The sequence below is a fragment of the Podarcis muralis genome, chromosome 14 (assembly GCF_964188315.1).
Source record: "Podarcis muralis chromosome 14, rPodMur119.hap1.1, whole genome shotgun sequence".
NCBI classification, from domain to species: domain Eukaryota; kingdom Metazoa; phylum Chordata; class Lepidosauria; order Squamata; family Lacertidae; genus Podarcis; species Podarcis muralis.
The window spans coordinates 39,591,505-39,610,405 of record NC_135668.1 but is presented as its reverse complement, the minus strand read 5'-3'; the positions used below and the strand labels follow the sequence as shown (position 1 = coordinate 39,610,405).

The 18,901-nt window shown below is 39.5% G+C and overlaps 2 protein-coding genes across 5 annotated transcripts in view; one reads left to right on the top strand and one right to left on the bottom strand.

The window, feature by feature from the left end:
- LOC114584321 (nucleoside diphosphate kinase 3) overlaps nucleotides 1–18,901 on the top strand; it is a 261,547-nt gene that overhangs the window by 156,872 nt on the left and 85,774 nt on the right. The gene's annotated exons all lie outside the window — the stretch shown is intronic.
- MRTFB (myocardin related transcription factor B) overlaps nucleotides 1–18,901 on the bottom strand; it is a 97,118-nt gene that overhangs the window by 34,525 nt on the left and 43,692 nt on the right. Inside the window, exon 1 of one of the 4 annotated variants that reach the window (XM_028706079.2) lies at nucleotides 13,949–14,264. The exons of the other annotated variants lie outside the window; for them this stretch is intronic. Within the exon in view, the coding sequence (XP_028561912.2) occupies nucleotides 13,949–14,069 (121 nt within the window). The 5' untranslated portion in view covers nucleotides 14,070–14,264. Of the gene's footprint in view, nucleotides 1–13,948; nucleotides 14,265–18,901 lie in introns of those variants that run through there. 4 annotated transcript variants of the gene reach the window in all.

The window sequence follows — 18,901 nt, the reverse complement described above, 5'->3', positions numbered from 1 at the left end:
GATCCTGTAAATCAACCTTCCCCAACAAGGTGCCTTCCAGATGTTGTTGGACTCCCCATCATCCTAGGACCTAGACCAGGGGTCAGCAACCTTTTTCAGCTGTGGGCCGGTCCACCGTCCCTCAGACCATGTGGTGGGCCGGACTATATTTTTTTTTTTTGGGGGGGGGGGGATGAACAAATTCCTATGCCCCACAAATAACCCAGAGATGCATTTTAAATAAAAGGACACATTCTACTCCTGTAAAAACACGCTGATTCCCGGACCGTCAGCAGGCTGGATTGAGAAGGCGATTGGGCCGCATCCGGCCCCCAGGCCTTAGTTTGCCTACCCCTGACCTAGACCAATGTCCACACTGCCTGTGGCTGATGGGAGCTGAGGTCCAAAACATGTGCCAAATACCACATTGTGGGAGGCAGTTACAAACTTTTAGACTGCAAGGATATCAATAGGTCTTAGTTCCTAGTCCAAGAATTGCAGGCCAAAAATAAATTGGTTCCGTAGATCTTGGTGTGTGTTTTTTAAAGTTAGTTGTCAAAACAAAATAATTACATTTTAATACTTCTCCTTGATACTTGATATGAGATAAGAAAAGGGAATCTAAGCAAACAATCAAAGCATGTATACATCCTCTCTTCAAATAAAGTTTTTTTGAAAAGGGATTTAGGATAGGAAATATATTATAATAAACTACATTGCATTCTCCTGTTTTTTCTTGATAGCTTATGAATGTATGTTTAGGATGTGAAGTTTCCATTCTACTTTTTTTAAAATGGAAACAAAACAAAAGTAGTTGCCAGATGGTCAAAAGAAACTCAATACTGTAATTTTAGGACACTGTTTGTTTTTGAATGACAAACACTTTCAATGTGCAAAGTGTTTCCCCAAAAAACACATAATTTTCAGTATGATATCAATATATAAATAAGTTACTAGTCTAAAATATGAGTTCTGTTGGTTCTATATTTATTTTGTAAAATTTATATATCGCTTGATTTTTAAAAAAAAATCCTTAAAGAGGTTTACAAAGAGAATAAAAAGATAAAATTATTGCTTAAAAATAATTGAAACAACTATTTAAAACGTTCAAAAATTAGGCAATAAGCTAAACAATATATCACCATTCTAGATATCTGTGTAGGCTTGTCTAAACAAAAATGTTTTAGCAGGCACCAAAAATAAGTGTGTGTGTATCAAACCTAGAAAACAATGCCATTCTATTATTCTGGAAAGGACCCCTCTCCCCCCAAAATTGCCACATTCGCACGCAATGCTAAGTCAAACTATGGATTAGTGCAAATGTGTGAGCTACCAGAGAGAGACTGCAGCTGTTTTGCTCCTCCCAAATCTTTCTAGCTAAATCCAGCACAGCAGCTAAATCAAGGTTTGGCTTAGCATGTTGCCCCAACTCTGGTTTCTGGTTAAATCCTCTCCTCCTTATGGCTCCCCTTCATCACCTACACACCACAACAGGACAATTACCTATTCCCCCCTCAACAGCATACAAATCAATATGGCTAACCTGACCCAACAACTTACCCTCACCCCACACACAAACAAGCCATGCTGCAATCAACTGAAACACTGACTTGTGGTTTACACACCATTTGTTCAATAACCTGTGATTCAATTTTGGCTTAGAGTGGTGTGCAACTAGGCCATACTCTGCAATGCAGTGTTCCAGGTAATGCACTGCACACTGCCTCACACTGTCTCTACTAACCAAAAAAAGGAACTTGTTTGCATGCCCCTATTTGTAATTCTGATCCTAATAAATCTAGAGCACTAGGATTATAAATTGTGCAGCACACTCAGAATAGAGAACTTAGAATAAAGCAACTCTAATTCTCCATGACTGGAAAGAGCACATAGGGGGTTATTCTTTCTAGTTCATGACTTCTGCCTTGTGTAATCACACATCTGCACCAACAAAATATGGGTCGCTATCTATTCTCTCACCCCTTCCATCTTTTCAGAATCTATAGCAAGGCTAATAGATGAGATCACAGAGCCTGGCGTGCTCTGGTCTGTGGGGTCACAAAGAGTTGGACACAACTCAACGACTAAACAACAACCAGTATCTGAGGGTAAAAGTTTGCCGCCACATTCAGTTTTACACAAGTATGGTCAAATTTGTTGGAATTTATTTATTTAATTATTTGCTGACTTAAGTCATGGGTATAATCTTTTCTTATCTGCAGCAAACATTGGCCTAATAAGATGCAGGTTGACCACTCCACGTAGCTGTAACACTGAAGTGTAAATGTGCATCTTTTCAATCATAACTGCAGGGAATCTGTGAGGTCTGGACAGAGGAGTAAAATTAGCCTTTGATCAGGTTGTGAAGAATACTTCAGATACCATCTCAGAACATTCTAAATTAGAGTGTTCAGTTCTTTCACTGGTATGAACATTAAGTCACTGTGAGAAGAGAGAGAGAGAGAGGAGAAATGGATTACACAGGAAAGTCTTTTTGGTTATCTCTACACTTACAGGCTAAAATCTCTAAGCAGGGTCAAGTAGTTACTGGACATGAAGGGCAAGGAATCCCCAGATCACTTAAAAAATATTTTACATACACCTTTTGTAACATTTGCTTTTATAGCATGTTTAAAACAACAAATACTTGAGCTAAGCCTATGTCTTAACTTTTGAAAACTTGTTCCTCCATGTGGAGAGCAACAGATGAAACTTACCAATGAAAACAAATTAATACTAAACTGTAGCTCATCTTTTAGAATAATAACCTTTCAAAAATATTTTTTCCCCCGTTAACAGCACATCGAGCAATTCACTTGTGTTGCAGTGCCAAACATTTTTATCTAGTGTCCTGTTGTGAAGTATACCTGCTTAGTGCAATGGACATGCCAGAAGATGCTGGTGCTCATTTTATAATGCAGCACGGGCTCAGGGTAGTATAAACACATCTGATGCCTTGAGTCTATCATAAAGACTAGCACTTTAAAAAGCCTGCTGCCAAAAGCGACATGAGACGAGCAGAAATGCTATTAGTTATGGGGATTAACAATGCATTTGCCATTGCCAGAAATGCAGTGCAAGCCAAGGTTCCAATGTGAAGGCTCCAGAGTGGGAACTATACCCCAAACAATATAATAAGAGCCATTCCCCAAATAAAGCGAGTCAAACTGAAATGTTGCCAAGTATATTTGTGTGTGTGTGTGTGTGTGTGTGTGTGTGTGTGTGTGTATACACACACAGTCAAGCAACCTTTTTCATAATAAATTAGAGAGCAAATTGTTTGCCTTTTTAATTATTTCAAATTGCTCAAAGAGCTCTGATGTTAGAATCTCATACTTTTAAAATACAAGCACTGTCATTATTCTAGAAGGTTTGTCACAAGGTTCTATTAAAATCTAATAAAATGTCCACCAGGATTATGGAATGTGTGCTTGTGTGCAGCTCATCAGTTAGCTTTTTAATCTCTCTCTCTTTTGTTTGGTATTAAACGTTTGCTTGTGTTAGTCACCTCAGTGGTTCACTTTTGAACCAGAAAACTGGGATATAAATATTTGTAATAAACTACCGGTAATCAAGAATACAAGGTGAATTACTAGGTTTTAGGCCTATACAGCATCTTGAGAAGTAGAGACATCACCTTGCCAACAAAGGTCCGTATAGTTAAAGCCATGGTTTTCCCAGTAGTGATGTATGGAAGTGAGAGCTGGACCATAAAGAAGGCTGATCGCCGAAGAATTGATGCTTTTGAATTATGGTGCTGGAGGAGACTCTTGAGAGTCCCATGGACTGCAAGAAGATCAAACGCATCCATTCTTAAGGAAATCAGCCCTGAGTGCTCACTGGAAGGACAGATCGTGAAGCTGAGGGTCCAGTACTTTGGCCACCTCATGAGAAGAGAAGACTCCCTGGAGAAGACACTGATGCTGGGAAAGATGGAGGGCACAAGGAGAAGGGGGCGACAGAGGACGAGATGGTTGGATAGTGTTTTCGAGGTTACCAGCATGAGTTTGACCAAACTGCGGGAGGTAGTGGAGGACAGAGGTGCCTGGCGTGCTCTGGTCCTTGGGGTCACGAAGAGTCGGACACGACTAAACGACTAAACAACAACAAAGGCCTATAGTTGGCGCTTTTACATTTGCATGGATATCTGCCATATTTTGTTTGTTTCTTATCTGAGTTTTACCTATGCTACAATGTGAATTGATGTGATACGGGTGGCGCTGTGGTCTAAACCACAGAGCTTAGGAGTTGCCAATCAGAAGGTCGGCGGTTCAAATCCTCACTGTTGCTCTGTCCCAGCTCTTGCCAACCTAGCAGTTCAAAAGCACATCAAAGTGCAAGTAGATAAATAGGTACTGCTCTGGTGGGAAGGTAAACAGTGTTTCCGTGTGCTGCTCTGGTTCGCCAGAAGCAGCTTAGTCATGCTGGCCTCATGACCTGGAAGCTGTACGCCGGCTCCCTCGGCCAGTAAAGCAAGATGAGCGCCGCAACCCCAGAGTCGTCTGCGACTGGACTTAACAGACAGTAGTCCCTTTACCTGTACCTTTACAATGTGAATTATACCATGATTCCACAATTCCAATTTCTCAACTTGTTCTTCTCAAACAGTACCCCCAGCTAACCCCATGGCACTCTGTTTTTAAATAGTTGAGTATGTGGTATGTCATGGAGATCAGCTGTTCAAAAAAATAATAATTATATAGAGCTAGTGCAAATCCCTTGTTTAACTTACTGCAGTTCCACACACACTTACCTGGGAGTAAGTCCCATGAAAATAAGACTTACTTCTGAGTAGACATTTACAGCACTGCGCAGTAGCAGCTCTTTCTGCTCTTATGTTTTTATTCCACAAGACTGCCACAACTCACATAAATGTATTGATTGGCAGAAAAATGGTAGCTTGCCCAAGACCAAGCTACCATTCAGTTCACGTTGCAATGGGGATTTCACAAATGGCTCATTCACTTACACATTACTCTATGTGACACCTCTGAAAAGTTGCCATCAATAGTTTCTGATCTTGCTAGGAAGGACATCCCAAAGATCCGAGGTGACTACAGTTAAAGCCTTGCTACAAGAGTTTATTATTTTATCATACATAATAAGCCATATGGACCAGAGAGTGATCTGATGATACCAGCTGATGCAAGGATTCATACTTGTGGCAATCAAAGAAAAATGGTATTTTCTATCCTTATAGTGTTATCTATACCAAGGCTTCCCAAAACAAGCTTTATTTAGATGTGATTCAAATTCTAATACTGTACAATAAAATGCAACGTAAGAAATAAAAGAAGCAATAAAATACAATTAGAAATCATAACATATAGTAGGGCTGCCATATGTCTGAAATTTTCCAGATTTGGACCTCGTAAATATTATCTGAGCGGAAATTGCTTGAATGTCTGGGAAAACTTCCTTAAAAATATATGTTCCTCATCTTCTTTTTTTGTGTTGAGATTTTGCAAAAAGAAGCTCAACAACTTTGTCTGGATTTTCACATTTTGAAATATGGCAACCCTAGCATATAGCACAGTGCATTATAATAGCTACAACAGGCAGAAAAGAATAACTAAATAGTCCACCAAGACCCTCAGCAATTATAAGGAACTATTTAATTCCAGCTCCAATGAGATTTGTAGCATGTTCTGTTCAACTTCTGTCTGTGTTTTTAAATGTGTCATCTAAAATGTCCAGCTGCATTTTGAGTATACATGTATTATAAACACTGTGATTTATAATGTGGGATTCACTGGCATATATACACATATCGAAAGAAGTATGAACAGTGGAGGGAAGCAGGACACAAAGTGTAAAGCATGTATTCTCTTTACTTTTAAAGCAAGATGGGCTGTTGTTTAAAAAATAGATAGCCTTTCCCCTGCAGGCATCTTAATTATAATTTCATGTGACTTTATTGTCCATCTGCACAAACCATAGCTAGGAATCAATTTAGCCTTGAGCTGTTGCCACCACACCAAAAGATGAGGTGCTGAGAGAGCTTACGGTAAATTACTGTCATGCCATACCCTCCAACATTTCTCCAATGAAAATAGGGACGTCCCATTCCATAATGATAATTTTGCCGTTTATACCCCACACATCTGGGCCGCTTCCTACATATATAAAAACGTAATAAAACATTAAACAATGAAAAAAAATCTATAAATCATTGCCCTCAGATGGCTCGGGGGTCGGATAACTCCATACCCTCGAACATTTCTCCAATAAAAATAGGGACATCCTAAGGAAAAGGGGGATATTCTGGGATCAAATCAGAAACCAGGACATCTTCTCTAAATCTGGGAAGTCCCTGGAAAATAGGGACACTTGGAGGGTCTGCAATGCACTCTATGTATGGCTGCTTTTGAGGCCCAGAAGCTGCAGCAAGTGCAAAATGCATTACAGAAAGAATTGTACTGGTTGCCAATTAGCTACGGGGCTATGTTCAAGCTGCTGATTCTGGTGTATTAAAGTCCTATAAAGCATGGGACCAGAATACTTGAAAGATCATCTCACCCCTTATAAACCCAATTGAGAGGTCCAGAGGGTGACAACACAAAAGTGGGCCTTTTTTGTGGCAGCTCCCCACTTGTGGAAGGTTCTTCCCAGGGCAGCTGGCCTAGCGCATTTGTTACATATCTTTAGGTGCCAGGCAAAAACAATCTGTGCCCTTTTGAACTGTGAGAGGTATTGTTTCCATTTGATGCATTAATGAAGGGAAGTATAGAACTTTTAATAAATAAATGAATAATTTGCACTCTGTGAGCAAAGGCCTCTTGCAGATACCATCTTATCAGGAGGTTTGTTCCACATAATATAGCAATCGGGCACCTATCCTTTGCAATTCCCTCCCATCGAATATTATACAGGCACCATCTTCATTGGGGTTTTTTTGGCAGCTAGTGAAACCCTTCCTCTTTCAACAAGTCTTTCAAGTAAAGATCTTTCCCAGCCTGCGTTTGTTTAGGAATTGTTTCTAGATGTTTTCTTTTACTGTTTGTGTTTGCTGCCCTAGGCACCACTGAAACATATATTTAATAATAAACCAATTAATAAATAAAATATGCAGCATGGCTTTACAAACAACAAAATGAACAGACACGCAATTCTCACATAAACCCCCCAGGAGATAGTGTTGTCATCACTGCTGCATTGTGTCCCTGGTACCATCCCTCGCAGATGTACCAACTCCCCATTTTATTTATTTATTTATTTATTTAGGCACTGCCTGTCAGCCTTCAAGGATTCCCAGGGAAGCACACAATAAAACCAAGTAAATAAGAAGAATACAAGCCAATTAAATTAATTTCTAGCAAAACAGCAACACAGTCATTAATTAGACCAGGATGCATGTTGCAGCAGACAGGTGGGAGGCTTTCTTGAGAGGAACCCCATAAATGCCATAAATAGATAAATACATTGATTCTGGGTTACAGCCAGCTAATTTGGATCCATCCACAAACAGCTGTGCTTTGAACAGTTGAAACACCGCACTTGGTAAAACTAATTGTGCTGTAGTTTGGGAAGTAAAACTCTTTGCCAACAACAGAAGAGTGTGTTGAAGACCTATTCAATTCACCCACTAAATAACCAGCTGCAAACCACAGCAGGGCTAATTGCAAGACATGAAACTCAATTTGGCAACCATTTCCAGAAATGTTCTCCGAGTGATAAATTTTGGCTTCTTTTTTCCACTTGTGTGCAGTGCAATAATTTCTTTCTCTCCCCCCCCCCCCCCCAAACTGGTCATTTTCAGTAGATAGTGTGTCTGGAAATGGGAATTTGCTTAAGGGATGCTGATCCTAGCTGTTGTTATTAATTATACAGTTGAATTTTTTGTGAATCTCCTGTTACATGTGAGAGTTTGTTGGTATTTGCATGTGTGCATGCATGTGTATGAACAACAGGCAATCCCAGATCTTGTCGTTTTATCATTATCTTTTTATTCTGCTCCTTTGGATATCATTTTTATAGTAGGGATGGAGGTACATCTGCTTAAACTTGAGTACACTAAAGAGATATGAATTGCAATCTTGGTCAAAATTTAATCTTCCATCTAGCACTATATTCCGTTCTTCAACAGAAGGTAACCAGCTGCAATGAAGTAAAGTAGTAAGAGCTTAGAAAACAGGTTTTCCAGTATTTGACTTTGGACATTTACAGAAGGCACTACAGCTGTTCTTCTTGCTGCCATGGAAACGGTGCAGAAATCTGGTGAGTTCCTTTGAATTTATCACAGTTGTTACAAAAACGATTTCCCCTCCTTTAAAAAACAATAAATAGAGCAATTTTTCCACTTTGGCAATTGCTCACAATGCAATATATGATGCTGTCCTAATGTTGGACCAAATAATTTATTGTGTGGCTGCATCAATTAGAATGAGTCTAAAAGTGCAGAAAGAGAGATGAAGTACCGTATTTTTCCATGCATAAGACTAGTTTTTCCCCTAAAAAATAATGTCCAAAATTTGGGGGCATCTTATACACGGATAGATCTCCCCCCCCCCCCATTTTCTTAAATCAGAGGCCCCCAAAATAGGGGTTGTCTTAATACATGGGGGTGTCTTATAGACGTGGAAAAATACGGTATTAGAATATTGAAGATCATGCCTATTTTATACAGACAGCTAAAAATTCAGTTGAAAATGGAAGCATTTCTAACAACTCACTGGGTCTTGGAAATTTGGTCGCTAAGTATTTCAAGAGTACAGAAATCCACATTTTGCCCTGTATATACAGATTGTGGTGTTGTTGTTGTTGTTGTTGTTGTTGTTGTTGTTGTTGTTGTTGTTGTAAACTGATTCCAGAAATAATTTGATTTTGTTAAAGGACATCTCAAAAATTAGAATACACATTATATTATAATCTTTTTATTGTTCACGATGCAAGCTTGCAAAAGGTCATAAAATATGTGGTTTTTGACTCCCTATTACTCATCTTGCATGCTTCCAAAATAACATATCTGTTAACAGTTATAACTGAAATGCTATTAACTCAGCAAAGGAAAAAAGAGCTAAAAGTGGGAAGCAGGACTCCCCTGGGCTTTGTAAGGTAAAGGTGAAGGTACCCCTGCCCGTACGGGCCAGTCTTGACAGATTCTAGGGTTGTGCACTCATCTCACTCTATAGGCCGGGAGCCAGCGCTGTCCGCAGACACTTCCGGGTCACGTGGCCAGCGTGACGAAGCTGCATCTGGCGAGCCAGCGCAGCACACGGAACGCTGTTTACCTTCCCGCTATAAAGCGGTCCCTATTTATCTACTTGCACCCGGGGGTGCTTTCGAACTGCTAGGTTGGCAGGCGCTGGGACCGAACGACGGGAGCGCACCCCGCCGCGGGGATTCGTACCGCCGACCATGCGATCGGCAAGTCCTAGGCGCTGAGGTTTTACCCACAGCGCCACCCGCGTCCTTTGTAGGCAGTTACTTTATGATCACCTGAACTTATCCCTTGATTGAGTCAAGGCAAAATCCCACCTTCCTAATCAGTGAAATGCAGAATATGATGTGATCCTCCCCATGTGGGATCTATTATTGCTGTGGATTACTTAGCTGTTCTTCTTCTTGGATATAACCCTGTATTGAACATTTACTGTGATGATCTAGGATCCTACTCAATTAGCAATCGACTTTCTACATTAGCAAGAGGTTGGGTTAGATGACCACTGAGGTCCCTTCCAACTCCATGTTTCTAAGATACTCTGGTGTATAATGAAATGAAATAAATTTAATAGGTTGAAGCTGTTCAAGAATATATTGTCACACTGACATAAACCCAGATGTATTTTCCCTAGCTTTTCTATCAACCTAAAAAATGTGGATTCAGTAAAACTAAGTCTCAAATAATGGCAGAATGCCAGGGTATTCTTTTAGTTTTACATGGAGAGAGAGATTTTCACTGCTTTCATTAAACAGAAAATCCCAGTAAAGTGCCTATGACTTGTAGCAAAAACATTTACAGGGCATTCTTATGCCTAGAAGCCCCAGTCTAATCAATGTGGCTTGCTCCTTAGCGTTTAGGATATCCTTAGGTGTTTAGGATATCCTATCCTTAGTGTTTAGGATAGCAGCCATAATCCTTGTCACCCAAAGGTGTATTACTTTTTCACACTAGTGGCTTTCAGGGCAAATTGTGACAATTAGTAACAAATATTGTATTTTTCAACAACAAATCACACAGAACTACTGTAAACATATTAAGATTAACATGAAATAGCAAAGAGCCAATGGGTTTTTTAAAGTTGTTGTTAATTTGCAAAGAAAGACTGAAATTTATGAAAACAGTGGATAGATAAATAAAATAAATCAAAATGATTGTGCTTGGACCAATATAGGCTTCACCTCTGTAAGTCACTCCAAAGGGTTAACATCTTTATGGATTAACCTAAGACATCTGATACTAAGAGGATTCTACTTTCTGCATTTTTTTATTGTCAAAATCTTCATGGGCTTGTGCATTAATGGATGCTCTTTGTAAAATCCTTTTCTGCCCCATCAAGAAAGATTTCAAGATGAAGGGTGATAGAAGATGCCAGCTCACCATTTTAATGAGTTATCATTCTACTCCAATTTTGAAAGAGGGAGGGGGGAGAAGCCCAGTAATTTAGAATTTCTATATGGTAACTCAATAAAAACGAGTAACAGAACCATGACTGGTATAAAGCACAGACCTTTTTTAATACCGTGATTTTAAAAAGTGCAACCGAACCCCTTTACTGGAAACAATTTTAAATGGTTTGTTAAAGATCCTGGCAGCAGAGTTTGAGGGGTAAATTAATATTGATAGTTATTATCTGTATGTTTGCTAAATGCCACTAATTACAGTTTGTAAGATAAAAGCAGGAGGGGGGGAGATAAAACGATGGAAGGGGTGTCCAGAGCACTAGTCCTTTTGTGCTGGATGAGTTTTAGATAGTAAGGCTAATTTACTGTGTGGACAAGGTGCTCGGATTGGTCAGGATGATGCCTTGCACTCTGGATCCTTGTCCCTCATGGTTGATAAAAAAACTACCAAGGAAGAGAGAGCTGGCTGGGCTAGGGAGGTGATTAATGCCTCTCTGTGAGAAAGGGTGGTCTCTGCCTGCTTAAAGGAGGCAGTGGGTAAAACCACTCCTCAAGAAACGCAGGCAACCTAGGACATCTCAGAGTCCTCAGAGGAGTCATCAGAGATGGCTGGAGAACTCATCCTATCCACCCCCTCTGCTATCTGACCCCAAATTTCCTGATCTCCCTTTTTGTTGTTGATGATGATGATTAAAATAACTGCGGTCCTAAGGCTGGAAGGTAATGGGCTGCCAGCCAAGGGGAAAGATCCCATGGTCCAAGACAGACTTGGAGCCATCCCAAAAGCAACCTGGTGTGGAGCTGGGCAGGATGTGAACTGGGGAAAAGTTGCTCTGACAGCTTAGATGACCTCTTTTCATTTACGTTTTCCTGCCCAGTGGAGCAAGTGGGAGGGGACAACATGCATGGATATCCTTCCTCTGCAGGAACAGTAAGTTTAGAAAACACACATTAGGGATATATAAGAATATGCTAGCTGCTATGTACACCTTATCGTTCTGTTTACTCCAGTATGGTGGTGGTATTTTCATCTTGTCATACCATTCTCAATAACCCTGTACTAGTCCTCAGGATCTTTTTGGATGCACTGATACTAAAAGCTGCACTAAACTAGTCTGTAACACGATTAATTTAGATTTCTAACCCACCTGATTTTTAAGGCTCAAGGTTAACTACAATGCAAAAGTTGAAAAACATCTTTCTGTAATAGTTCATTATCCTTGGTTTTAAATGCATAGATATTATCATTATGAACCATTTTAATATGTTTTTTGATATAGTGGTATATAAACATTTTTAAAATAAACAAACCAATATGTATAAGATATCCAAGTAAATCAAAATAAACCCACATGCTAAAAGTTGGGTCTAACAGAAAGGTCTTCTGAATGGTGTTGAAGTTCAGGGTACATTTTAAAGGGATGGAAACTCCATATGTAGAAAGGGACTGGATATTATGAGAATGGTGGTAGTATGAGATTAGTCTGGCTTAAGTATATGGGGCCCAACCCCTATATATTTTTGGGCTCTACACACAGAGACAAAAATCAACACTTTGAATTTGTTCCCTGAAGACAGAATGCCACTACAGACACTAAAGCACTAATCAAATGAAGATATTCCTGCTTGACCTGACTGTCAAAAATTGGTCCACCATGTTCTTTACCAATAGATGGTTCTAAGCTGAGTTTGCTTGGTCATGACGCTCACTGGGTGAGTTTGCATCAATCACTATCTCTCAGTTTAACCTACCATGCAGGATTGCTGTGAGGACAAAATATACATATACACCACCTGAGCTCCTTGGAGGAAAAGTGGGATACAAATGTGATAAGGTTCAAGGGCATGCCTTAAAATGATATAGACATGAATAGCATTTGAAAGATGAAAACAAATGCTGACTTCTACACCCTGACATCTGGTTTATACAAAGCCCCCTGCATGTGAGCAATCATGGCATTACACCAGCATGGGGAAGGATGCCCAAGCTGTACATAAAGACCACGGGCAGCTGTTTTGATCATTGTTGCATTTATCCCAGCAGTCACAGTTGCAGGAGGAGCTGTGGTTTTACCTGTGTAGAACCAGTTAACACAAAACATTTTAACTCTCGGCATTAGGAGGAGCTATAACTTCTCATGTGTGGTGGTAGGGGGAGAATTTACAGTAGAATAAGAATAAAATTCTACTTACAGTCAAAAATGGCAGTGCATGTCTTTTTGTTGTTGTTGTTGTTCACTATTTTTATTAGTGGTTTTGTTTTGTGGTAAGATACAGAACTACCGTTTTGCTCTTAGCTACAGTTATTTATATTCCTGACATCCTGCTTTCCATTTATGCAAGAAAAGTGGTCACTCTTTCAAGAAGGTGACAATTAAAAGCATAAACTGACATTCAATATTAGAAGGGATGGAACTGTAACATTTTCCTCTTAAAAGAAACTGGTCTCTAACATGAACTGCAATGAAATGGTCTTTTCCTCAATTTCCCAATGTACTTTTGTTCCTTGCATTTATCCACTTTCCGTCAAAAAGGAAAAACAATCTCTGGTTTGAAGGAAGTGCCAGTTCTGTATCAAAGGAAACAAACAGTGTTCTCTGGCTCACTACCAGATACTCCAAAGCAATTAGGTATAAGACTCCAAAAAGGAAAACAGAGAGATTCATCAGGGAAGCAGGAATATTGCTTGGGGGGAGGGGCATAATGTCTAAAAAATCAGGGACTCATGCTTGAGGAATAAAATAAAACCACAATTGCCTATACTGCTGTTTGCCTCACAATATAAAAATGCCACAATTGTTGATTCAGAGAATAGATACATTTCTGCTACAACTAGAACAATACATTGGATACATCCTGCTGTGTCTCTTTACAATTTGCTAGTAGAGATGCCATAATGGAGTGTTTATAACTCTCCCAACTTCCCTAGACTTGGGGGGGGGGGGGAATAAGGGGCTTTCCTTTATTTTATTGCACTGTTGGCCATTTAACAAGAGACACAATATGAAGCTGCTAGATATAAAAACATGGCAAAGCAGACTTGTACTTAGCAGCAGGAGGAAGTCAGAAATGACTGTGAATGAGATTCCTAAGAAGATATTTCTGATTCTGTTGTCTCTATTTGACTTCAAATTGTGAAACAGCAGGTTTTGTGAACCAAAGTGATCCTGAAAAGAGCATTTACCTCCAATCTATCATTGGAAGATTACAATACTTTCTCTTCAAGAACCAGCACTGCTAAACAGCTAAGTAACAAACCAAAGATTTCAGAGCATTGCTTTGCAATCTTTACACACACACACACACACACACACACACACACACTTATAACTCTAACCCTTCAAAATTAAGCCAGACCCAATTACATATTTGCCTTCCCATTTATCTCCCAAGCCATGAAACTGACCTTCCTTAAGACTTTTCTGGTTGTTCGTGTCAAGACATTCCTTTTCTTTCAATGATTCAATATCCCCAACAGGCAAAATCTCTGGGAAACCCTGTTGCTGCTTCTTAGAGCTATCGATCATGATGGGACTCCTTTAGAAAGGCAACATCCAGCACAGGAAAGAGACCAATTTACAAACCAGCAGTATGCTGCTCCTTTTGCTCAATGTAGCAATAATTGAGCAATTATGTCTTTAAAGCATTTGAAAGCAGCCATTACCCTTTACTTCTCAGCTTGACCTGAAAGTACACTCAAACTGCTAGGAGCGCATAACTCTCTCTGAGATAAGAAGACTGTGAGCCTATGTGGAGAGCTTCCAAGTCCCACCTCCTTCCCCAGACAACCACCCCTCATCCCTCCCCTTTTTCAGCCACCCTCGCTTTCTCTGTACTTTGCATTCAATATGCAGTTTGATGGCCAGAATCATCTGACAAACACTGAGTCAAGCAGTTAAAAATAAATATCAGCAGTTGGAAGGAGCAGCATTTGGCGATACCTAAGATGACATATTGATGTTGTGCTCTCTCTCTCTCTCTCTCTCTCTCTCTCTCTCTCTCTCTTTCTTTCTCCCGCTACAGCCATAGCCTGTAGAAGCATTTTATGGTGTTTAAGAACATGATGCAAAACAATCATCAGGGAGTTATCTGTAGCATCAGAAGTAAAAGGAGGGTGGTGGTGGTGAAGCAACTAGAATTGTGTACATGTGTTCATTTCAAGAAACTGAATTTAACAGCATTCTGCATGTCCACAGGCAGGATAACCTTATGCCTTTTCCCCCAAATCACTTTGGCAGCCTGGGCTAAAGAGGTACTACAGTATTGGTAAAGAGAGAAAGATGTTTGGGGAGTATGTGACATTATTGTCTGGAAGTGAATCCAAGATGCAGGAAACACACTTCAAAGCAACCTGAGAAGGAAACCTTCAGTGCTTCTGTCACATCACCAGCCAATACCCCGATCCAATCACTTTTCTCACAGACATCCAAGAATAACAACTGATAAGCTTCCTCACTAACAGCATCTACACATGTATTTCTGGAGTGCAAAGAAAGAAGGCATCTGTGAAGAGCTCAATAAGGCACTAGGTCATAAAGCAGGGGCCTTGTTTAGGCTTTATTGCATTGCAGTCATACAAAGTTGAACAAAAGATAGAACTGCTGCAGAATTGGACACACAAATGAGTGACAGTGCCAGACTTAGGGTAGGAAGGACACATCCAATAAGAAGAAAGTAAGCAAATCTGCTCATTGTGACCGGACTCACCTACGTCTATGCAACATTTCCATATATCTATAAGGACTGGTTAAAGCTGAGCAAGACTGAAGTGAAGAAGAGCAGATAACTTAGGTATGGAAGAAGTGCATGGTAAGGAAAGGAAAGCTGAGGTAGGACCAATGGTTGGTGGTGGAGGAGCTAAGAATGGTGTTAGAATTTGGGGGGGGGGGTGTGCAAAAAAAGGACAACTGCAGGAAAGCTGCAGGAACCAGAAATAAAGGATAAGACAAGGCAAAACCAGCTGAAATCAGAGAAGGAAAGTTGGGGTTGGCACTCACCTGCCCACTCTCCTATATCAAATCTTTATGGCTGTGTTTCTACACTTGAGGGCCATCTCACTAGCATAAAGTGAAACATGAAAGCAATACAAATGTTGCTATTCTCGCTCTACAATGAGCATACAGTGCCATGGCTCTCTTCTCATTTTATTCCATGTAGCATTTCTAAGGTAGCAAACTTCAATTGCTTTCTTTGTGCAGCAGCACGTTACCCTCATTACATCACTCCAGAACACCTCCTCTTCCCCCACAAGCTTTTTGATCTGCAAGCAGTCTTTTTTATCTTTTCAATTAGTAACTGAAAGCAGCTCTTCAATGTCAACCACCCCACAGGAGAAAACAGTTTTCCTTAATGGTCCCCTGGAATCCTTTGGAGCAACCAGAGACAATTTTTGTGGCAAAAGGAAATTACTTCTACTCAAATGTCAGCTAATTTTGTTGCCCCTATGCTGCTCTGGTTACCAAATTCACCTTACAGGCTTCAACAAAACCCTGCAAGTTATTCAACTAAAGCAATCTAGTTTAACTACATTGAACAATACATTCAACGTACCAAATCCTCCTAATGCTTCTCACTCAACTAGACTGGACTATCAGGTTAACCCCCAAACATATTCAATTGTCACAAAAACACTAAGATGCAGGTCTTAATCTGTTTTTAGTCTATTGTCATTTTAACTTTTCAAATGTCTCAAATTACAGATGTACATTTTTCATAGTTTTTAACTATGTTTTTAACACATTTACTGTTTTTAACCTTTGAGGTGCTTTTTTTAAAAAAAACCAATCAGTAAATATTTTTATGAAATACATAATCAAAATAAACTAATTAGTCCTGTCAGCAGATGCCCACAAGATGACTTCTGCTTGCTCAACAAAGTTCCACCCCCTCTCTTTCCCATTTCCCCCAAACTGACTTGGGGGTCTGGAGAACCCTCAAATCAGTGCATGGGAGGAGAGGGGGGAATTGTTCCATCTGGCAAGTTGAAACACTTGCCCTGAAATAATGATTGGCATAGCACTACATTGAATCCCTCTATATAATCAATCTGAAAGTAGCATTTAGAAAAACAAAAAACAGTAGCACTATGGAAGCAGAATCTCATTAAAAAGAAAAACAGCAGGTTCCTCACTGAGGGAGTAGCTTACCACTGTTGCTATGGCCCACACTTATTGCCAGCAAGAATCTGTTGTAAAGGCAAACTGAAGATTATATTTTCATAATATAATGCACCAAAGAAACATCCAAAATGGTGGGCTAGAATGCTTTAAAATGAAGGCATTCAGCAGAAACCAAAGGAACTATCATTTACGGCAGGGAATAAAAAATTAGCAGAAAACACATTTTGGGTGGTTAAATACGTAAAGCCTCTACTTTTTTTGGGAGGGGGGGACTGCATTGAAGTAAAATACCTAATATAATGGATTTTTTTCCTGCACTAATTACTCATAATACTCAACAAAATAATTTCTCAACAAGGTTGCAGTCCATCAACTGGTCAATTAAGAAAGATTTTAAATTGAATAAAATACCCAATGGGCATATTGCAAAAAATGATGAAATTGATGAATTTTATACAAGTACATCCACTGCTATGCTTGTTGCTACCAGATGTCCAAGGTGCAACCTGATACCTACATAGCACCTCAACAGCCTCATTTGAATGTCTGCTATGTCCTCCCCAATCAATCTAAAGACTGTGACTAAAGAGAGAGGCAGCATGGCTTCAACATTAGCCCAACCAGTGTTCTGTCTTTCATCTGGCCTGATCAAGAGTTCCAGAGAACTTGAATGCTTGTACACTATGCTGTGATGTTTCAGTTGGCCTCATAGAGGTATTGTCCTGATAATGGACTTTGAAGGCTTTTACTTGCACCTTCCTGGATTTTTAAAAGGTACCAATGGCCCAACTCTGCCACTTGAGCTGTATCCAGTTCCACATGGTCATGTTTGATTGGAGTATCCAATTCTACTGTCAGCCTCTCCCCTGGTTCCCCCATGGTTCAAGCTGAAAATTGTTCCCTATGAAAATGTATCCTCCTAGATGGTTAGGCTATGTAGAATTTAATTCTTTCTGTTGCTTTCTATGCAGCTTGCTAAATTTCCTCTTTCTTCCTGTGTTTTTTAAATGCCTTATTCCTAACTTGAATCATTTTCCCCTTCAGTAACATGTAGTCCAATTGATGGGAAAGGATAATGTTTGTCAAGTATATGGTTTGAAATGATCTCACCGTTCTATCCAAATGAAGTGAGATCAATCTTTATGTTATAATAAATCTTCTTTCATGGTGATCTTTTTACTGTTCAAAAACACTAACAACTCCATAAATCAACTTAGTTTTCCCACCACTTCAGTACAACTATTATTTATTAAGCATGAGAAAAAAATAAGCCATACTGTTGAGAAGTGAGGGCCAGCCAAAAAAGGGCTTCCTGGCAATTGCAGTGAAAACAAACAATTCCCCAAGGACGTATATCAAATTTGGCAGGGTCAATATATTCTTACACAATTACACCAGAGTATTATTTTTACAAATTCATAAAGAAAAGAAAGAGAAAAAGAAGGATCTTCTTGGCTCACATATTTGAGAGACTCAGAGAACATTATGCATATAGTAGTTATTTTAAATACTTTATCTGCTTTTGCTGACAAAAATATATATCAAAAAGATAAGTACGTATATTCATAAAACTTTGATAAGGAAATAACTCATTACCACCCGCTTTCCCTCAGTCTCAATGCCCTTTTCTTTCAAGACAGAATATGGGAAATATTACATTGCTGAAGCTCTTAACAAAGCAAGAGTATAAACAATTTTGAGTTATGCAGAGCCCCTCCAGCAACATGGTAGGCTAGCTAATTTTTCAGGACACAGAAAGCTTTGGTACAAGCATATGCTTTGATATTACTCCAATTATGCCATTTTTTCCCCAACTTAAAGTCATCTAATGACCCACTATAGTGCTTCCCTGAAGACCATTAATGAACAGTTAGATTTAATGTGCACTCTGTAGAAATGAGCAATGAATTGCTTCAAAGGCTGTTCTAGCCAGCTATTTCTATCTGAGAAGAGAGAAGCAATTACTCTGCTGTGTAACCATTCCCACAAACATTTTATAACAGATACATTTAGGATACCAGAACACACTATGAAATCCAAATTGTCCAAATTAGCATTTCTTGATTTAACCTCTCTAACATAACATGATAAGTTATTTAAAATATGTGTTACTTGAATGTATTAGAAAGCCTTGGGGTTGATGCAAGGGTGGGTGAAAAAGATTTGCTGCTCTATACATATGTCTCAGTGTCCACATCCTTTCCTAGAAAATAGCTGGGTGGGGCTATGAGACAAAGGTC